This window comes from Harpia harpyja, chromosome 21 (genome assembly GCF_026419915.1).
Source record: "Harpia harpyja isolate bHarHar1 chromosome 21, bHarHar1 primary haplotype, whole genome shotgun sequence".
NCBI lineage: Eukaryota > Metazoa > Chordata > Aves > Accipitriformes > Accipitridae > Harpia > Harpia harpyja.
The window spans coordinates 7,253,813-7,276,409 of NC_068960.1; the positions used below are offsets into that span (position 1 = coordinate 7,253,813).

The 22,597-nt window shown below is 48.1% G+C and overlaps 1 protein-coding gene across 5 annotated transcripts in view; it reads left to right on the plus strand.

Annotated features, from left to right (window-relative positions):
* Positions 1-11,153: 11,153 nt before the first annotated feature.
* Positions 11,154-22,597, plus strand: part of PDGFA (platelet derived growth factor subunit A) — a 37,141-nt gene continuing 25,697 nt past the window's right edge. For 3 of the 5 annotated variants that reach the window (XR_008232845.1, XM_052772987.1, XM_052772988.1), the window contains exons 1-3: positions 11,154-12,148; positions 13,359-13,455; positions 20,848-20,952. Coding sequence is in view for 3 of the 5 variants with exons in the window: in XM_052772987.1 (XP_052628947.1) it covers positions 12,086-12,148; positions 13,359-13,455; positions 20,848-20,952 (265 nt within the window). In the remaining 2 variants the exon portion in view is untranslated. The remainder of the gene's footprint in view (positions 12,149-13,358; positions 13,456-20,847; positions 20,953-22,597) is intronic. The other 2 variants (XR_008232846.1, XM_052772989.1) reach the window with 2 other exon arrangements.

Below are 22,597 nucleotides of genomic sequence, written 5' to 3' on the forward strand. Positions count from 1 at the left end.
GCCCCTCGCGAGCCGGGACGAGCCCTGCGGATGGGGACAGTTTGCGGGTGCTTTGTGCCCAGCCGTGGGGTGACCCTGTCGCCTGCAGTGCCGGAGAGAGCGGTGCTGAAACAGACTCTGCGTCTCAGTTGCGGGGGAGTGTTGGGAAAACCGCACCCAAGCAGAGCTGCCGGGAGAGAGAAGGACATTTTGTTGTGAAGGGGTTTTTCTTCTTCTTCGATATTTTTTTTTTTTTTTCCAAGCTGCATTTCTTTGAGAGGCTTTGTGGACAGTGTGGGCAGAGCCAAGTGGAAGGAATTTAAAGGCAGAAGCCAGTTCAGGGTCATAGCCCCATACGCGAATATAAACCAAACAATTGCTGATGGTACAAAGCAGATCCCCAGAGCCAACGCAGGGCCATTGACGTGCGACGTGGGACCGGCTATCGGGGGGCACGCGGGAGCAGCAGCACGCTGGCTGGCTCTGTGCATTTAACAGCCAGGAACACCAAGGGACGGAGGGAGTGTACGCAGCCAAAGCGAAGATGAAGGCACGAGATGGACCTGCACGGGGAGGCGAGGCAGGGCAGAGACCTAAATAACAAGCCTGACTCGGCCGGTTTGGTCTTGGCCCTTAAACTGGGGCGGGAGATTCTGGGCAGCTTTCCAGCGGGGGCAAGGGGAACCCGGCAGAGAGCAGCTGAGTGAGCACGGGCTGAGGAGGGACAACATCTAAGCCAAGAAGCCTTGCAAGGAAAAGCAGTCATTTGCCCTGTTGCCTTCACATACGGTTGAAGAATTTACCAGTAGGGGGTCTGATGCCCTACCAGTCTATTATGGCTTTAGTAAATGAAACCTGGAAGGCTGGATTGCTTTTCTCCTGCTCCGTGTGTAATGACCTTAGTGCCATTTCATACTCACCTCTTCTCTGGCACCTGCTTCTTTCTAATTCATGCACAGCTAGGTTAGAAAATAACTGTCATCAGGAAGGAAGACTATGCTGCAAGAAATGGTAGGTTAGTTCAGTATGGCTTTTGGCTCCTGTGTGCATGGCCAGATTTTGTTCTCACACTGTTTTTATCCTAAGGACACTCCAGACACAAATTTCTTACTTGGTTCTTACTCTTCCTACTGATACTTTGGCAAAGTGTCCCTCACCTCCGAGGAGTCTTTCATTAGGTACACGTGGGATCAAAGTCAGACCTCTGGGACTGCAGAGTTACAGTCTTCATGAGACTTAGCAACAAGGCTATTTTAAAAATGGCTTGCAAGGTAATTTGGGAGAGAAGGAAATGTCTTTCCTGCGGAAGCCAGCCAGGTGGGCAGCACTGCAATTAGAATTTCCCTTGCCACAGACCATGCGCGAGTACTGCTAGAGCCGCTGTGACCACGTCACCCTTGAGCAGCAGGTAACATTTCACTCTGGTTTGAGGAGACCACCACGTACCTCTTCAGGCCTCCCAGCCAAGGCAGGTGGTGTTTTATGGGTGAAGTTTTTCTGGCATGACCATACGTACACTAGAAATTGGACTGAGACCACAAAGTTCACTGTGGATCAGAGCTGCATTTTGAAGCAGTGACGTAGAAGTTAAAGACTCCATCGCTGATTCCCAGTCTCTTGAGCCATCTGGCTCCCTATCGCTATTTTATCTTTCTCAAGTGCTGCGAATGCTGAGGCCCTGTTCTGGTGTAATGGCGTTTCAAATTAAATCGACAGCCAATTTGGATTACACAACCACGAAGCAAACACAAGACGCAATGCAGAAAGTTCCTCCCAGCGAAAGGTTTCTGATGACATTTATGGGAGTAGGTGGCTCAGGGCTGTCAGGGGAAATTCCAGATGAATGGGAAAGTAGCAGTGATACAGCAAACCCCTACGGAGGGTGGGACCAGGGGCACATGGTGAACCACCAGAGAAGATGTGGTTATGAGATCAGTCGGTCGGCCTGGGGGAAGTCAGCAGAGATGTGTGGAAACCCAGTGGGCAGCTAGCGATGTGGTGCTGAGACGAGCATGAGATGGGAAGGGTGTGGTAAGGCAAACACCAAAAGACTAAATGCTTGCTTAACGCCATGAAAAGAAGCAGGTCCATCCTAACGGCATCAAGAGAACACTCCATGCTCTGGGTTACTCATGCTCTTAAGTGCTGGGCTGCATCTGGGCTGTGTTTGACCTGGCCTCTCCATCCTTCAGAAAGCCAAGGTTGAGTAAGACCACACATCACACCACACACCTCCAGAGGGAAGTGATTAAGCCATGAATAAGAGATCCACCAGCTGTTGTGCTTTGTGTATGTGCGTACACCATGGAAGCGCTGCAAAAAGCTAAACCTTAGGCCAAGAGAGCCTGGGACCAAAGGTGAGACCTCCATGAAGGACCATGACAACAGCTACAAGACTAAAAGCATGAGCCATGGAAACGGACACCGTGCTAGCATGGATATTTGAATTTGGCATCTTAATTTTAAACAAAGGAGGATAGAAGAGTATTTTTCAAATCCTTCTCATTAAGTAATGCCCCCAGCTCCCATTTCAGTGGGAGTTGAACACGCACGCTTCTTTGATGCCCTTGGGAACTTCTACCTAACTTCAGTATCAGCCCTGCAAAGACAGGTGGGGTTTTTTTGGTAGAAGTCTATGATAGCTGGCTTCAGATTCAGCCCATCCTTGTTTCTGAACAGCTTTCGTGCCTGGCCATGGAACATTTTTAAAGTCACTGATAATTACAGTAGAAGACTAATCCCCAAAGACTTCTACCACTGACTTCTGTAAAAGCAGGACTTTACACCGGGTGTTGCTAAGGGCACGTATTTTCCCCAGTGGCTTTGGACTTGGACACAGATCCATCCATCAGTTATGCTTGTTGCCTGCATTCAGAGTAGAAGTGGAGCTGGCACTCAAACAGCATCAGTCCCTGACCTGGCCTTTTTCACTTCCACAGCAGCCACCAAGAGCATCCAGAGTTGAAATGGTGGCATCCCCAGCCAGCAGCCCTCACAGCACTACCCCTGGACTCCAGACATGCACTGGCTGGAGGAACATCCCATCGCTCCAGGGCTGTTGGGTGTGTTGGAGCAGTTGGGGCTGGCTGGCTGCAGCTTTCATCTTCTCTGACATCCACAGAAACTGAAATAAGACAGGCAAGCTACGGTAAAAGGTGGAGAAAATAAAGAGATGGAGGTGATCTGGAAACCACAAACTGGGGAAAGGGTGGGCAGGAACAAGGAAAAAATGCAGCAAGAAGAAGAAAGAAAGAAAAAGTCATAGTGAAGGAACAGCAGTAATAAACCCTGTGATACAAAAAGAAGCAGTTTAACGTTTGTATGCATTATGGCTGGGCTGTTGCCCATGGTATTTAACTTCACAAACTAACCCAGCCATTATGCACCGAACGATCGTTAATGCAGCAAATGCAGCCAGACATATGCAGGAGTGTGTTAATATAAGGTCTGATGTAAAAAACACCTGCTAGTTTGGCAGGGTGTCTCAGGAAAGATACATGTGGCTCATGTGATTGTGCAGTATTTACAAAGGTATCTGTTGCTTTCTCATCCCACCATGTGTAATTCCCATTTGCCTTAATGGGAGCTTCACACAATGACGGTGTAACAGAGGCACCGGACTGAAGTTAGATGGAGCTGGTCCCATTTACACTAGCAGAGAAGCTGACGTCTTAAATGTTCTTCTTTTTTTTTTTTTTTTTCCATCTGAAATATCTAGGACATGGAGAGGAATTCTCTCTCTACAATACCTAGGCTCCAAGGCTGGCTTGTTTACAATGGCTTAAGCTTTTATAAGCCTGAAGGAATTGCACCGATGCCACGAAGTTCCAGGGGGAAGAGGCACTTTTGCAAGCTTATAACAACATGGCTGCCTTACCCTAATCCCCGATGCCACACCACTGAAGAGATGTGTGTCATTACTGAAGTCTTAGCGGGGCTGACACACTCTCCTGGCACGAGAGGCTCTTACAGACCGAAGCCCAGGCTGGTACAGGGCAATTTGGCAGCAGGACGGGGCCAGGCTGCTTCCAGGAGCATCCCAGGGATGGCGGGCTCTTGACTCACCCGCAGAGAGCAAGCAGCTGCAGTGGTTTAAGATGTTACTCCCCAGCCGTCCATCCAGGCTCTCTGTGGGAGGCTGCCCACGAGCAGAGGCGACCGAATCGGACGGATGCCTGGGCCTCCGCTGTCCCCGCTCAGGGTCTGGGGGAGGCATGGAGAGGGTGGATGGAGAAGTGGAGCGGCTGCAGCGTGGGCACCGACCCCTCCACCACAAGCTGGGGAGGCACCTCTGGCACAGGGGCAAAGCGTGATGGAGGGAACACCACTGACTGTCCTAGGAAAACTAATTAGAGGACCCTCAGCAAACAGGCTGCTTCTCTGCTTCCCCATTGCTCCGTGGGATTTCTTTCCCAGGGTTTGCCCACCTTTGCCTCTCGCCTTGCCCAGCTGTCCTTACTGGAGCTCCGGCCTCTCCGCAAGGTGGATGCACAGGAGAAAGCCTCCAGCACAGGTAACCATGCCATGGGAGAGGCGGTGGGCAGCCAGAGCTCCAGCCAGCCCTAGCAGTTAGCCGAGACACAAAGCAGGGATGCGGAGAAAGCTGTTCTTTTGTGTCCTGTCTCTTGGCTTTCTTCTTGGCATTTTAAACCTTTTCTGCTCACCTTTCTCTTTCCAGATTTTCTTCTAGCCCAAAACAGCTGCAGCAACACAACCCACTGCCTTGCATTTCGTTCTCAGTCTCGCAGTTGCCACTTTATTTTGCCTTTTCCCAGTTTCATGAAAGAACGCGGTCGCATGAATAACAGGATTATTTATCATCCTCTCCCTCCCCTTCCAGGATGACTTGCTGTTTATGGAAAGCACTCCAGTGCAGGAGAGATTGTGCTACAGTTAAACAGACAATGCTTAAAGGGCCATTCCCTGTGCTCTGGTTTAACATTGTATTTCTCACTGATTTCCAAGAAAGAAGGAGTTCTGTATCCAGATTGATGGGTACAGCATCACAAATCACTGCTGAAAGCTAAACAAATGCTACATTCAATAGGATGGAGAAGATGGTTCTGTACTTCACTTTTTGCAAGAACCAAGAAATTCACTTTTGGTGTAAATGTGGGTACATGTCCCCTTCGCAGCCCAGCAGCATATCACAGGCAAGAACATGCTCCTAGTGAACATGCAACAGTGGCTACCAGGTGACGGACTGAGCTAAGACGTCTACATGTGACACAGCCAAATGACGTGACCGCCGTGTACTTCTAGGAGGTCTGTTGGACCTGGAACATAGCAGGACAATGCTAAAACTTGCCCTGAGGTGGTGGGCGGCTGAGAAAAAAGAGCTTTGGAAATGGTTGCTCCCAGCTTCTCATCTGCAATTTGCCCACAGTCACGTGGCAGGTTCACTACGTAGCTTCACTATGTCTTCTCTGCATTTCTGATTACTGATGTGCCCTGTGGTTATAGAGGACCTTTATCAGCTTTTAGTAAGAAATTGCGTAAGTACAAAGTATTGAGAATAGGCAGCTGGAAAGCACTGAACTCCCTGGGAATTGCTGCTGAGGAACAGAAGACACAACGTGGGTTGCCTGCTCTGGTCTGGCCACCACCGTTAGTGGGTCTGTGCGTAACAGCATGCTTCGAAAGGATGGAAGTGCTCAGAAAGGATTAGCTTTGGGGGACTTTGTTAGCGTGGGCTCTGTGAAGCCCTCTGGAGAGATACTGCACTGCACGGGGGACTTCATGCATGGTCCTTCGAACTATGTGCAACCACTGAGACCATGGGAGGACCAGGCTGCTCTATTCCTAGATGTAAGAAAATGAAAAGAAAAAGGTCCAGAACTCTACACTGGACTTTCTGTTAAAAAAATAAAGCACCCCCCCCCCTCAAACCAATCCTTCTATTTGCTCTTTTCCTTCCCCTATATGAAATGGGTTTCCGTGAAAAAAAGGGTCAGAAATTCAATTAGGAAACTTCACAGCGATTACAAACATCTGCAGCTCAAAATAAATTAGCAATTCCACTACAGCAGCCTTCATATCTCCTTTGTCCTTTGGGTACTGCTGGATCCTGCAGTCTCTGGTGTGTGCAGAGCTGAAAATGTGTGTATCATTCTCGTGAGTTTTTATTGTAAGGCAGGGAATCTCACAGGACAAATGTGTAATGTTGTAAGAGCAACAAGGTTGCATGGATACAAGAACACAAACGGGGCGGCTTGCACTTTGAGAATACAAATACTTCGGAAGAACAACTATCTCACTGTGTTTGGATGGAGCTTAATAAAATGGACTGCTCCAAGCTAGGCCTCTACAGGCTTCCAAGCTACAAACAATGAAGAATAATATCACAATTTTATGGTACTTAGCGTGGCTGAGTTACATCCTGGATGGTCTCCACAGAATCACTGCGACTGGCTTTGATTTGAGTCAGAGGAGAAGAGCTTTACACCCACGTCGCTGAGGAGACATGAGCACACCACGCACAGGACCCCGGAGGCCGAGCCCGGACCGTATTGCTTTCATTTACAATGTGTATCAGTATACCTTAAGCTGGGCCGGTACTTTTACAGTTCTTCAGCTGGATGAACTAAGTATTACTGACAAAACACAGCCCATTTTTAATAGCTTTATCCACCAGGCAGAGGATATCCCGCGCTCGCAGCAGCTCCGTTGTCCCATAGGGGTGGAGAGCAGGGAGCAACTTCATATACCCACTAAAATAGCGGCCTGTGCTGGTATGCAAGTGCCCTAGTTTAATGCCTAAACATGGTATCTTGCTACCCAGGCTGGCAGGGCTGCCAGTTCGTACTCCAGCCCTGAAGGTGAACTGTGTGTCACTCGGCAGTGGCTCCCGCGGCAGGGAAGGTCAAACAGCCCCTCGCGTTCGGCCGTGCTGCTGAACCTCCTGGGTAAGAAGCAGCTGGGCACGGCGGGGAGAAGAGCACGTTAACGAGAGCGATACTAACTGTCTGCCTGTCCTTGCTATTAAACCAAACCATTTCTCCAGGGAGAGTTGGGTCTAACCCTCACTGAAGTCAAAGGGGCAGTTTCGGGGGGAGGATCAGCTCTAGTCGGACCCTGCCCCATTCGTAGGAGGGCAAAGCATCTCCAGAAATATTGTGGCTTTTAGGGACGGCCTGCATGGGTGGTGCGGGCCATGGCTACCCTCAGTGTTCAGGGCCAGGGACACCATAAAACTTTGCCGAGCCCCCTCTGATCACTCTGCTTAGCTGAAACCTTGTAGCAGATTTACATGTTATGACTATTCGACAAAGTTATCAACCGTCAAAGCATCTGGAAAGCTGCACCAACAAAAGGTTCAAAGAAAACAAAGCTTAGCCAGAAGGACGGAGCCAGTGCAAGGATCCAGAAGGAAGAGCTGGAAAAGAAGGAAATAATGTTTGTAGGTGTACCAGCTGGAATAATAACTGCCTCGCTTGTTCTCCTTGCAGCTTTCCTTGTTGCTCTTTATGGGCCAAGTTTCAGGAAAGGGAACGGTTTGCCTGCCATCAGCGCTTTCTGCATTTGTAATCCATTGCCTGTACTTCACCTGCACCTGCGACAGCTTTGTGCCTGTTTCTGTAGGCGGGCAGCGATCGAGCTGCAGAGCAGGAGGATGACCTTCCCCCACCATGGCCACGTGCCCCTCTGAAGCTACAGGCCAAAGAAATGTTCAAAACCAGTGAGAAACCACCCGAAGTGGGTGAGCTTCCTGTCTAGCTTTCTGGATTTTATGTTCTCAACTTTTATCCTTCGTATTATACCGTGTGACGCCGGCGCTGAACGGTGCGGGTCCAAACCGCTGAGAGTATTTCTTATGGTCCCTTTCTGGAGCCAGGACACTCTCGGCTCTTGGTCCTTTTTCAGCTGCGGTGGCAGGATGTTTCCCGCAGAGCACACCGAACCACTTTGGCCAGCCCCAAATAGCCACTACGATAAAAGCAGGCCACCCTTCCAAAAACACCCCTTACCCAAACTCGTTCTGTGTTGTTCATCTCAACATGATTATCAATGAAGCAAAATCCCTGCTAAAATCGAGTCTGAAAAAGACTCGGACAGGTTTCCCAAGACTCCCTCAGCAGGAATGTGATTGCGATGAAATGATTCCTTTTGCAACTTTCGGGCTTGTCAGAAGGGCCAAGCAAGTGTCAACATTTCAGCCTGACCTCTGAAATAGTTGCCACGGGTTGCAGGCACCATTCTGAAGCCAGCCCAGTGCCCTCTGTGGCTGCAGCCCCCTCCCCAGCAGCGCAGCGCCTGCCTTGCCGCCCATCCCCGGACCACGCTTCTCCCAGCGACGTTCCCGCGGCCGGGCTGCTCTCGCGCATCGCAGCCCCGGCACGCTTCTCTGAAACATGAGTTGGTCCCGCTACACGGCTTGACCTGCGTTTCTAACGACTGAGCCGGCAGAGATTTAAATGAGCTTTGTAGCCGGTGCTGGAAGCCCGATTTGGGGCACCCTGGCTTCGCGCGTCACCGCCTGCAGAAAGCACTGGTGCCACTGAAGTAGTTTCATTTTGTGTCAAGGAGCTTCTGCATCCCTGCCCCCATGCCAAGTGCTGTGCAAACCCTAGGAATCCTCCCTCTCAACACTCTGTTGTAGTATAACTCTGTTATAATTCCTGACATTTGAGGGACTTCTAACAGTACATGCTTTAAATTAGACAAGCAGTATCTTGCTCGCTGCTCTCGGATAAATAAAAAAGTGCAAAACCTAATTTTCTGGTGCTCTGTTCTTTGTACTGATTTTCTTTTAAACCTATAAATACCATCCTGTCACTCTTTCCACATGTGTGCCTTGTAGGTATTTCATAAAAGATGCTATTTCATGTTTGGTGCACGCATGTTTAATAGACTTGTAGACTGCAGGAACGTGCCATGCTGAAGTAAAGATGCACTCGTGTGACGTTTTTCACACAGACGTATCTTTGCATGCTTGTAAGGACTTACATGGCACAAATGCATTTTTAGATCAAACAACAGACAAGGAGAAAATGTGTTTCGTAAGCAGACAGACAACCCAAGTATAAAGTTATCTGCAGGATCTGTGTGAATTTTATTTACGTTCTCTGGTCTCTTCTGGGATCTTACATATTTTGCATTATTATCAAATATTTGCAATGATCCATATAAACAGTCTAATGTTAAAAGCTACTCCAAGTGTAACTCAACCCAGAGGAAAGATGCTTATCTGAGCTCCACAATGACAGATTTAAAAAAGATGCTGATGCAGCACATTTCTCATAAAATGAAGGAAATGTAAGAAAAAATCAAAACTGCATAGACTTTTTTTTACCAATAGATAAAGTAGGAGTTATCTCTATGTTGGCTTTCGTAGTGGAATACCACTTGAAAGAGCTACAAATACCCAGCACTTCTGATCCCAGACACACGTTAGCCAATGAAGGAAGGAAGGAGAGGAGTAAATGCTCAGCGAGCTGGTACTGTCAGAATCTATTTCACTGTTTGGTAATTATTTTTTATTATTACTATGACAACACAGACCGTAAGAATTGTTTCTCTAAGCCCAGCAAATGATAAGTGCAGATGAGACTTTTTTTTTTAACTAAAGTCATCACTTTTTACTTCTGCAACGTCAAAGCCCGTGTAAGAAAGCGATGGCAACTACCAGAATGACTTGCCCTGGTCTGCCTCCCGGTTGCCCTGCTGCTTGCCAGCGCAGCCTGCGTGGATGGGTCTGCTGCAGTGTGGCACTCGGATCATTTTTTTTTTATATCAGGAGGCATTTGAGAATGGCTCCACACTGGCTCAGCATTTTCTCTCTTAAAAAAAAAAAAAAAAAAAAAAGCATTCTCCTTTTTAAAGTGCTTCCAAATCTTTTACATCTCTTTTCCTTTTCTCTCTTTTCAACCCCCACCTTTCTTTTTCCCCCCTTGTGGTCCTGGAGACCACCCTGTAAGCCTACATGACATCATGAGAGAGAATTAAACGTACTTGAAAGGCCACTTCTGTTTTGGTGGGAACTTCTATGCAATTGCAAAGTGCCCATTAAAGCACAGGTTGTTTCCTAGAAGCATGTCCAAGCCAGTAGCGTGCAAAGCCCTCCAGGGCTTCTAGAAAGCATTCGCTTTTGAAATGCTGAAGGAAATTCAGAGATGAAAGGATAAGTCTCCCTGGCTGTGCATTTACAGTCTATTGTCTTCCATGAAGGATAGTATCACTCCTCAGTTGTGTTATTGCAGTTAATCCACTTAAATGCTATTGGATTTTCAGATGAGCCGAATTCTTTGCATCTGCTATTAAGATGCTTTGTTTAGATGAGAAAGGGCTGTTATTTAAATCACAATGAGTTCAGGGAGATGTCAGGGTGCAGCAGGCACCTTGTGCCAATCTGCGCCGGGGAAAAGGGGGCATTTTCTCTCCGGGGCGGCGGGGAAGGAGGACGCGAAAGCAAAGCGAGCCGCCACCGCCCGGCTCCGGCACCGATGCTCCGCGGGCTGGCTGCCGGGGCGGGGAAGCGGGGGGGGGACGGGGGACCGGGGCCGGTTGCGGCGGAGCCCCGGGGCGCCGCGTCTCCGCGGCCGCGGCGGGGAGCCCCGCGCCCGCGCATGCCGCAGCCAGGTGCCGCAGGGCGGAGGGCGCCCGCGGCCCCCCGCCCGCACCGCCACCCCCAGCTGCTTTTTATTTTTTTTTTTTGGGGGGGGGTGCTTTTGTATTTCTTAAGGGAGGTTTTTCTCCTTCGCAAGGAAGGCTGCGTTAAAAAAAAAAACCAACCACAACACAACCCACCGCCACTCTGCCCCTCCCCTTCTGCAAAAGGGTAAGCCTCCCCCCCCCCCCCAAAAATAACAACGATAGAAAAAAAAACCACCCAAACCCTCCGTGGTCATGGCGATCTCTTCCGCCTTATATAAAAGGCAGGGGCACAAGGTGGATCCCGTAAGGTTACGCGGCGGCTGTTGCGCAGCAGCTCCCAGCCCTTCCCCGCGCCTCGGCTCCCCCGCCCCAGTGCCGCAGAGGGCCGGGGTGGCGGGCAGGCTGCCCCGCTCCCTCCCCGGCCCCCTCCTCCGGCTCTTTGATTTTTTTTTTTTTTTCCTTCCCCTTCCCTCACATGTGGGCAGAGCCCCTCTCGCCCTACGAGCAGGGGCTGCAGCTGGCGGCAGCCCCCACTACTTGTTGTTTGTGGGTTTGGTGCCGGGAGTACCGGGAGGAGGGACGGGGGAGGCGCATGGCTGGGAGGGGAGCGGTATATGCTGCTCCTCGCCGGAGCCACGCTCCAGACAGGCCACCGCTTCGGAGCGAGCCCGGGAATCCTCCCTCCGCCAGGAGTTGCAGTTCGTCTCCGATCCCCTTGGGATTTAAACCTTCTTGCCTATCTATCTGTCTTTTTTTTTTGTCCTTCCTCCTCCTCCTCTCTTCTTCTCCCGTGCAAAGTGGAGAAGGAACTGCACCGAGGCAGATCTTGCAATACTGCTCCGATCTATCACTGCTATTCTTCGTAATTAATTATTATTTTTAACCTCACCCCAGCCGGGGAGGGAAGCGGGACCGTTCTGAGCAAGAGAAACATTGCGATCCGTATCAATAAAGATTTTTTAATTTTTTTTTTTTCTTCCCCCTTTTTGAGAAAGGGGGAGAGGGTGGAGGGCAAGCACAGCGGGGTGGGGGAGAAGCCGGCAAACCGAGCAAATCCCTCAGTCCCGGCGCGGAGCGGGAGGCCGCGGCGGCGGGGGGAGGCGGGCCCCAGCGCCGCCCGCCGCGAGGGGGGCCAGCCGCCCCAGACAGGTGATGGGCGTTTCGGCTGCGCTCCGGATCGACTCCTTGGGTTTCACTTTGGTCTGATCTAAGCAAATATGCAGAAGTACCGGCTGGTCTAGTCCTAAGAGCCAAGAGGAGCGAGCGAGAGCGGCAGAAAGGAGAGCGGCCACGCTCCCGTAGCGAGGGGAACGTACAAACAGCGGCAGCGCCGTAATTAATCCACCGCCGCCCCGAGGCAGCCCCGACCCACCCTGGATGCGGAGGACCCCCGAGCCACCCCGCTGCCTTTCCCCTGAGGGATGGTACTGAATTTCTGCGCGGCAGGAGCCGGCCTGCAGCTCCTCTCCATCAGCGTTGCCTTCCCTCCGTGTCTAAAGTGCACTAGACCGCGATGAGGACCTGGGCTTGCGTTTTGCTGATAGGTTTTGGCTACCTGTCCTTTACCTTCTCCGAGGTAGGTGAGAGCGGCTCCCTGCGTTCTCGGGCCCCGGGGGACGCCGCAGCCCGGGGGTCGGGGCGAGCCGGCGGCGGAGGGCACGGGGGAGGGAGCGGGCTGCCCACCTGGGCTCCGCGGGCATCTCCGCGCCCTGGCCTCGCCGGGAGCGCTCGCCCTGCCCCAGCCCCTGCGCGGCCGAGGCAGAAAGCGAGTTGCCATTTCACGCGTGCCACAGGCGAAGGGGAATGACCGTGCGTTCCGCTCCGGGGCCGCTGGCTGCCCTTAAAAAATTCTTCTATCTGTCTATCTATCTATCTTGTAATATATATATATTTTCACGCCCCGCGGGTGCAAACGCGCTGCGGCTATTTGCAAACAGAGCGGTGCGCGGAGCCGCCCGGCAGCGGCCGCCCCCGGGGCGCACGGCGCTGCACGCAGCCGACCGCGGGCACCGTTAGTGCCGCGGGCAGAAGTTGGTTGAATAAACCGCCCCCCCGTCCCCGTCCCCAAAACGCCCCTCCCCGGTTTTTGAAGATCACCCGGCTCAGAGCGGGCGAGGGTCGGGCGCCAGCCCGCTCGGGGCCGGAGCGGGGCGCGGAGCCGCGTCTTGGGGGTTGCTACAGGTGGCCCCGGTCGGGACGAGCGCGGTGCTCGGCGCTGCACGGCGACTCTTAACTTTTCCCGGGACCGGGTTTGCTTGGCACCGGGAGCCGCGACGTGGGCGCTGGTAGGATGGCGGCTGGCCCCGTGGGGCACGGCCGTTCTCCTCCCCGGGTCGGGGGAACCCCTCGCCCGCAGCGGACTTCACGCCCGCTTGGGCAAACTTCAGCAGCCGGTTGCCCGGGGTGGGTTTCCAGCGCGTCGAGCCGGGCTCGGGGGGACGAGGCGCGGCTCTGCCGGGCACACGCTCCGCCAGGCCGGAGCCGTGCCGAGCCGCCCGCCCGGCTGCGCCGTGGCGCAGTTCAGCTGGCGGCGGGCGGCGCGCAGCCCCCGCGGGCGCGCAGGAGGGGGCGGCGGGGAGCGCTCCAGCGCCCGGTGGAGCTGGGGGGGGGGTGCGAGTGTGGATTTTTCCCCTGCTGCGTCCAAACACGTCCAGCAAACACCCTGCACCCTCCATACCCCCCCCCCCCCCCCCCAGCCCCGAAGCGCTGAATGCCCGGTGGGGCAGGGGCGGGGGGGAGTGCTGCGCGGGGCTGCGCGGTGACCCGCGGTGTGTGTGTCTTTGAAGGAGGCCGAGATCCCGCAGGAGCTCATCGAGCGGCTGGCGCACAGCGAGATCCACAGCATCCGCGACTTGCAGCGCCTCCTGGAGATTGACTCCGTAGGTAAATTAGTCCCGTCCTCCTTCCTTCCGCGCCGTCGGCCGCCGCCGCCCCGGGGGGGAGGCACCGGGGGCGGCCGCGGCGCAGCGCCCCGCACGCCTCTCGCCGCTCCGGCGGCGCGGCCCGGGCTGCCTCGCCTCGGGGACGAGAGCCGTGCGGGGACCCAGCCTGAAGAGCCAGGCTGCCCTGGGCAGGGGAGCTTTATTTCAAAGGGAGGCGGCGGCCAAGGGGCCGATCGGGAATTAAAACTTCGGGGGGGGGTTCAGGGTGGAGAGGGACCTAGTGACCCTCTGTGTTTTCAGACCTCTCCGTCTCTCAGCGGAGAAGAATTTCCATAAGGTTTGTTGTTGGTCTTGCACTGCTCTGTTATCTTTAAACTACTGTCCTAGAGGTATTTAAAATATTTGAAACAATATTTATGAATGAAGTAATGTCTCTTCAAGCGCTGGGCTTTATTAAAAGGAAAATAAACCGTCTACGCTGATTTTAAACAGGAACCTGCATATGAAGCTTACCCTTAAAAATACACTTTTTTCCAAAAGAAAATAGCGCAGGGTTATTTTCTGCATCATTAGGCATGCAAATGGGTGTAGTGAGAACGTGCAGTTCAAACAGATCGTTGCAGCAGTAAATGAGATCTAGAAGCACCGTATTACTGTGTTTCTTATCATTTGGTTTCACTTGATGCACTTTGTTCCTGGTGATTTCTTCCCTTAGTTGAGAGAGAATAAACCCGGCACCTTTGATGTGCCCAAGGGAAACCTGCATCTTTCTGAAGAGCAAACATGGAGAAAAATGAATGAGTTCTTGCTTGCGTTGGTACTGGGCCATCTCCTTTTAAACCATATGCTGTGTATTTTTGTAAAATCTGTGCCAGGTTCAATCACCTTCATTCAGCATTGCAGGATCCTTCTAGAGTTTAACTCACTGCTTTTTGTATAGTGCTGTATTAATGAGCAGGAATGCACTAAGAACGTATTTTACAGACATAGCTTTCAATTTTCATGTGATTAGGGAGCAAACGGTTTCCCATTACACTGAAAATGGGAATATTTCTCTCTTGCATAACCAGAGAGGCTAATTACTAATTACCAGATTCATTGGCATCGGTTTAGTATTTTTGGAGAGCAGTACTTCATCATTATTGCTTATCACTGCAATTAAAGAAGCTTTCACAACAGGGAAGGGGTATGCAATACATATTTCCCCACTGAAGACTGTTTTGGACCAGACAAGTGCACTACTGCTAAAATCTTTTTCGCAGTGAACTCAGTGGAAGGCTTGGCTGCTGTTGCAGAAGGGCTGGATCTGAGCGCTAGCGTTTTAAAATACTGCATGCTGCTTCTGCATTTGAGTCGGTATTCTGTAGCTACCAGAAGACATTATTTTTTCAAATGCCCCAGTGTAACAAGCACATGCTTCATTTTTAAATACCACTTACGAGGAGAGCAAAAGTTCACATGGCTCCATTGCAAGAGAATCAAGCAGGCAAGTGGAGCAATGGCGGGAGCTGAATAAATTAGTAGATGTAGCCAAAAAATTTATTTCAGAAAATAATTATTTACCTCGTGGCTAATATTAACCAGAAGAGGATGCATGACCAGAAATTGAAGAGGTCAGCCGTGAGTTTACCATTTCGTTTTGCTGTTTTCATGCAATTTGTCAGTTTAGAAACCATTAGAGAAACAAGGCACATAAATATTTTACTATTTCAACATGAAACAGTAATGCCTTAAGACACAAACTCAAACAGTATTAAAAAATAAAAACAAAATATTCAGCCTTTCACCCTGTTCTTGCTTATGTGAGTGCTCCTTTTGCACGCCTGCTACGCTTTATTCTGAGCTACACAAGCAGGATTGGATCTTCATAGAGAGTAACTGGTCTTTACTACCCGCATTTACGTTTTCTGGGCACAGTTCTGCAGTCTTTACTGTCATGAGTAATTCTTATTGAGGGTTTATCAGAGTGACTAATCGAACATTGAAATTACCATGTTTTCTTCAGTAAACAGGATCGGGCCTGTTTACTATATTTAGTATTAGCTTGGATTAGCAAATCAAATGTTTTCTAGTTGTCACTGGTAAGATAATATTTCTGAAATGTATTTCCTTAGGGCCGTAGTTGCATTTAGGGAAGGGCTGGTTCAGTGAAGGCTTGTACAGTGGATATATTTGTATTTTATAGCATACACTCATTTAAACTGAGGCTCAGAATAAAACACTCCAGTGATTATTTTCTTCCTCGTTTTAGTGCATGGTATTGCCAGTCCTTCTGCATGTGAGTAGCCCTGTTTAAACTCAGTGGGTGGACTCGAGAATTAAGAATGGTCTTGTAGGGGAAGAGTTTGCAGGATCAGGCATGCATGCAGAAAATATCTGATATTCCTGAGTAACAAGACAGAATCTGTGGAAATTGAAGGAAGAACAGTCATTTTCTCTCCTGCAATGCAAAGCATGTATTTTTAATTGGAAAAGTAAGTTTTATAAGTCAGAGTGGGCAGGTTTTTCTTCTATTCTGACAGATTTGGTCTCTATATTGTAGCGCAGAGATGACTGATAACCCCCTTCATAAAATTAGAAACCACACCCCCAGACCATCTGGCATATTACTTAAAGAAAAACACTACCCAACATGGAGCTTATCATTGTATTCAAAAAAGAAAATCCAGGCCAATTTGTCAGAGCCCAGTGCTGCATGTCCGATTCAAAGAGAAATCCCTGTAAAGGCAACATGAAAATTCTTTGTTTATATGAGAAACAGGGTCTTATATGAATTAATTTGCTGTGATTGGGATCCATAGTTGGCGACAGAGTTTCATTGGCGTGACGGAGAGCAGAGCCTGACCCTATTTAAAACAGAAAGCATGCACGATCCCAGGAAGTAGGCAGCTGTAGCGTGCAGAGTACAGTTTTACTACTAACAGACTAAATCACCGAAACGGGGGCATTTCCTATATTCTGCCCGTGAAGTTCTCTTTGGCTTAGCAGCGTGGTTTTTCTCCCCGCACTTCACCTCTCCCATCTGTCCTGTGGGAGGTAGAGTTCATTTCATCACCTATTAAGTTTGCCTCCAGCTGGGAACAGATTTTCCCCCAGTCGTCTCCCTGCGTGGGGAAACGCAGGGCTGAGTGTGCTTCTTTGCATGGTTTAAGGGCATCAACCACAGGGTCACCTTAGGCCATGTGAATTTAACGGCCTGTGATTAAGAACTAGCAGAGCAGCTTTTGTTAAGTGGAGAAACGTTCTAAATTAACAGTATACTTTCATGGAAAAGTGTTAGATTGCTGCAGAGCTCAATCTATTGGAAAATCTTCTGCTGACTTTGTGCTTTTGGTGTGGCGCTCAAATTGAGGATGTTACAATGCAATGTGTTAGCTTTCCTTGCACCTCTTAAACATTATGAGAGGTGGGCATCTGCCATGTGTGTCCTGTGTTTTTCCTGAGACAGATAGAGGGAATACTCCTCCTCCTTTACAGTTGGTTGATCACATCTAGGTAAAGGGAAAAAAAACTAAACAAAACAGGATCTTGCAGGCGGCTACTTATATTTCCTTTAATAGATCAAAGTTGAAAACTTAATGACATCTATCTCTGCAGTTGGATGTCAGAAGGGCATATTTTGCATCAGCCAGAAAGAAGATCAAACAATCAGATTGACGTTGCCTTGGGCTTTCTGGCTCTAGGTAGGACCGATTTGTAAGACAGACCATTTCAGTTTATTGTACCTTACATTGAATTCCTGAAAAAAAAGAGAGAATGAGAATTTCCTAAACTGCTGCTGTTGGTACTAGAAGTGTTGGACCTATATTTTTTGGATGCACATCAAAGTGACATGTAGAAGGTTTGTGTTAAGACTGCATATATTGGGGATGTACCTCGCATAAAATTGTTTCGGAAGGAGATAGCAATGCGACAGTATAAATTGATAAATATAAAATAACAGTCGTCTTAGGATGCTTTCCACAGGCTTATTTAGTGAGAAGAGTAATCACATATTGGCAGAATGTCATAGGAACTCTGTGATTTATACTCCACGGCCCAGTGGAAAAATGCCAATCTGACAAAAAAGAACAATTTCAGCTACAGTAATGGATTGACCAAGGCTAATTGCAAGAGTTTTTATACTCATCATTGATATGTTGTCAGTACATAAAAGATTACAGAGAAGGTTCTTGATGGGCTGCCATGAAAACTTTTATTATTAAAACGTTAAAAGAGAGCTGCATTAATCTGGCTCCGTGTAGCATCCTCCATCTTCACTTAGTGACAAGCAGTGTTCAATTTCTAAACTAAGAACCATCCGTTTCTAAGCTTTCTGCTCTAAGCCTCATTTTGTGAGGCGCTAAGCGCCCATAAACTCCCATTTCCTTTGCTAAGAGTGTATCCTTATCCTGCAACTTCATGCTCCTAAATCAGTACATTAGGGGAAAAAAACTGATGCAAATTAGGTATCAGGCTTCTTTAAAGTCAAACTAGAGAGTGCTATTTGTAATTACTGTAGCATCGTTGTTTTAATGAAATAAAAGAAAGTCTTCTGGCCACACATCCAGAGTCAAGTCTGGGTTTCAAAGCTGACTTTCTGTTTTTTGGTCCTGCTTGGGCAAGACTTCTGGTGACTTAAAGTTTGCTTGAACTTCAGTGATTTTCCCATTGACTTCACTGGGAAGTGGAATTCCTTCCAAATGCCTCTGGGGATTGGGGGACACACCAAGTGCCTTTAGCATTATAGTGTCTTCTGGCTCCAGCCATATGCTCCATAGTTCTGTTTATTAAAAAAAACAGCCCATCGATGCTGTGTCGATAGAAATAGTACAATATGTGTTGCATAATGCATTGAGGTTTGACTGGAACTTATTTTGCAGTCTGCTGTGCTAGCTCTGTAGATCTCTTCTTTTAACCCTCACAGTGAGACATGAACTTAAGAAGTGATGTACATGCCTAAGATATGTAGCGAGACAGTGAGATGCAGTATGAGCCAGAGGCCTTCTTCACCTTAGAAATCATCTTATAAGCAACACATGCTCCTCGACATGTCGTTTTGCTTTATAAACATGATGATAGAATATGGCTAATTGCAGCTGAGTTGAGCAGTTATATATAAGCACATGGCTTAACATATTGGTTAGCTGATCATACTATTCCTTTAGTCTTACCAGTTTCTTTAAACAAGACAGCAAGAAATCAGTCATGTTAGAAGGGAGCTATGCCAGCGTGTTGAATGTGGGATTAGGACCTGTGGCTCGGGCCTGCCGTACAGCTGGCATCATCGACGGTTTCTCTTTTCAGCAAGATGTCTGTGCCCACCAAGCAGTTCGGATTAGAGGCGTTAGTTTTGTGTTTAATCTTTTTTAAACACTGTTTGCATGTGGACAGAGATGCTTCTTGCTCTGAGCCTAGCTTGGATCTTACACTGAGCAGAATTCATGCTGCTTTCTTTTGAATATCACTTCATTGCCTCAAACTGAGGGAGAGATTGTGACAACTCCAAGCTGCCAAAAAGGAGGTCAGTATTAAGGTGTTGGGTGGCTGAGTGCTAGGAAGCAGAAGAGGGCTGGAGGAACATCAGAACGGATCCTCATTTTGCATAACACCATTTGGGGTCAGGTGGATGGCCTGGTGCCTTTGGAATGGCATGCGGGAGACCTGGCTCTGCTCCTCAGCTCGGTCGCAAGCTTCCTGTGGGGTCTCAGGCAAGCCATTTTATTTACCCCACTGATGAGTTTTCTGGAGTATGGGGTACAATAAAAGCAGAAATAAAATCCATTAGTCATTGCTGTGTTACATTACAGGACTGGGACTGCAAATAAGGCTCACTATCAGCTAATCATTTAGGTTCCAAAATTTCCCATCAAAAGCAGTGGGAAACAAGCACTCCACACAGGAAGTAGGAGCCAACTTATTTGGGTAAATTGAGAGTCTGGATTTCACACTGACTTATTTCAGACAAGGATCTGTTCTGCTGATAAGGAGAATAGACAGGACCAGTGGGTGATCCTGGCACTACCTCTTAGACCTCCCATTTCATCTTCTCTTAGCTACCTACAATAGTATTTTCCAAGAAGTGAAGCTAAACCTTGAGGCAGAGAGCTCTTTCTAAGATGCTGAAGATACCACTGTCTTCATGTCTTTCCAGGCTCTGCAGGTGATTCCACAAGCTGCATGCTCTTTAGGTCAGGATTTCTTGGAGGGAGGAGAAAATTAATTGGTTGGTTTGTAGAGCAGACTCTCATGATGTGTATTACTAATAAAGCTGAGAATAAAACAAGTTCCGGAGTCACAGTCAACTGTGCATACAAAATGAACTGGAAGCAGGGAGCGTGACAGTGCAGAAGACAGAAGTGTAGGATGTTGGTAGCTTGTAGAGGGTAACTGAGTACTGTATAATAGCCATTTACATTTTTTAGTGCACATCACAGTTTTCTTTGGAGCCAGCAGTGAAACCTTGAAACTCTTCAGTGATGTTACAGAGGGCACTCCAAGCAGCAGAGTGCTAAAAATCTTAGTTTCGGTGTACTGGAATCTGTATGCAGTCTTCAGTTTGCTTACATCTTCCTGATCCCCTGTTTGCAGATTGTGCTTGTCATTTTCAGAACCCTACTGTATGGGACATGACCTGGACTGCTTCACTTAACAAAACCAAATAGTTGGAGCAGTTATTTTGTTGTTTTTTATGATAAATGAAATGCCAAGTTTTCCATCTTTGCTTTTTCTCATGGCCCTTTAACCCATGTGGTAGGCTTATTTAGGGAACAAGACAAGCCTGGATGCAGTCCCAGAGTTTGCAGTAGCTTCAGATGCCCCTCCAAAGGTTAGGATACTTCACAGGGGATTTGTTCTGCAACAGAGAGGCTAAAAGGAAACCCATGCTAGTTACTTTTTGCCTTTGATTCTGTCCTAGTACTGCCCTGAAAACTAAGCAAGAGAAAATTTACAGAGGCAGCATTGTTGCTGTTGGGTGTGTAATACCATATTTTTTACCATATCCTCATACCGCAACTCCAAAAAACTTAGAAGAAACATTTCACGTGAAGTATAATTGTTCTTATTTCTACACCTTTCTGGTAAGAAAAGCTGTATTATGCCTTTCACATAACAATGCAACTGTTTTACTTTAGATATGGTTCTGTGTCACAGAGTGCGCACTGTTTCTGGGGGCTTTCAGTAAAGTGGATATTAGAATTAAAGTGTGCATGCTTATACATGACATTTAACGTCTATGTCTTCCCTGCCTTATGCCCTTGCAGTTGCATTGGCAGGAGTTATGTTAGACTAATTGCAGCAGGATTTGGTTTTATGCATATGAACAGTGCAGATTTATATGTATGGAACAGCACTGTAGCAACACTGATGCAAATAACATAGCTGAGGTTTAATATTTTGTTTCCTGTTCTAGGATATGATGATGTTTCAGAAACAAACTTGAGATCTTATAGTGTTCATTCTGCTAAACATGCGCAAGAGAATCGTCCTGTGCCCATTCGCAGAAAAAGAAGCATTGGTAAGAAACAAGCTGTTTGTACTTAGGGAGTAAAAACAGAGGGGGTGCTTTTGGTCAGCCAAGCAGGACATTTCACTGGAAAAACGCGACATGCACAAAGGAAGAAGGCCATTTCTAGTTTCTGCCTTTCTTTTTGCATGAAATGAGCCGTTGCCTGAGAAGCTGTCTTCTGGAGGATGTCCATAGGAGACAGACAAGCACAAATTCTTTACATTCACTTTCTTGTTGCAGCATGTTAGAAAGCTAGACCTTGGTTAGAAAATGCTGTGATATTCAATGTATAATTCATAGTGTGGGGAACAACTACAGCAGTGTGCTTTAAAAAACATCAACAGTTGGTAGAGTTTTCAGTACAGAAGCTCCACAAAAGGAAACAGCTTGACTCTTTATTCACAAGAGAAAAACAGTTTATCCAAAAAATTAAAAGCCATTGATGGAAACGCTGGGGCATTGATTTCCATCATTGCGTAGGGCACCACGCATGTTTACAAGGGATTTTGTTCTTGCTAAACAATAACGATGGTGATCCAACAAAGCCCAAATACAAATTTAAAGAGATGCTAGTGAATTTTAGAATAGGATTGGTACGCAGTGCTTGTTCATCTGTTTAGATCTGAGTGTTTTACAATTCCATTTGACTGTGGAAAACATCCATGATCATATCTATTATAGGTAATTCAGAGTTCATATATTTGTACTTTAAGCTATGGTGGTACGCGGTAGATAGCACAGCATGCTGTCAGCCTGGATTTGCAGTGTGAATTGGCAAGCGCATTCGTCACATTGAATGCCTCTAGAGAACAGCGGTTCTGAAACAGTCTGCTACACTTGGCACCTTACTCTGCAAGGTGTTGAATGCCTCCCCATAAAAGTCAGTGGGAACTGGGTATACTCAATAACTTGTAGGAGTTGCCAGCTATCTTGCAGTATTGGATCCGTTAATTTTCTTGAGTTCATGGCACTGGGGTTTGAGAAGAATAATTTTCACTCTATTTAGCCGACTGAAATGCATCTCTTTCAAAACTAAGCCTAGATTTTCATGTTACAGGCACAGGTCAGGCCTGAACTTATTGTACTTCAGAAGTAACTGAAGAAGCACAGGCAGTATTCCAGTTCCCTGACACGTCTAACCCAAAGCTATCACTGCTTCCACTGTAAGGCAAAAAAATCCAGGCTGCCTTCAGAGAACTTACTATCAAACAAGTTGTCCCTGCAATTGCTATTTTCTGGACCGTTTTGAATTATCAGCTTGACTTCTTAGGCAGTCCCTAGGTTGAAAACAATGCTTGGTTTGGATTTTTCATGGCAGCATCATGCAGCAGTGCAGAGTTACTCTTTATGATCCTCAGGTGGCTGAAACTTGTCTACAAGCTCACCTTACCTGAGCCCGACAGGTTATTGGTTTAGCTGCAGGTTTTTCAGTCATGCTACTTTTGTGGTTTTGCCTTATTCAAGAAATAACAAATTAAATAAGACCCACCATGTACAGACCTTTGATAACTTCATTCAGAAAAAATGGCAGTTGCCCTTTCGGATGGCAGATGGACCAGACTCCCTGATGTGGGGATGTTAAGGTCTTGGAAGTGGAAACCCAAGACTCGAAAGTTTCAAGGTGGCGCAGGTTGTTTCCCAGCTCAACCAATTT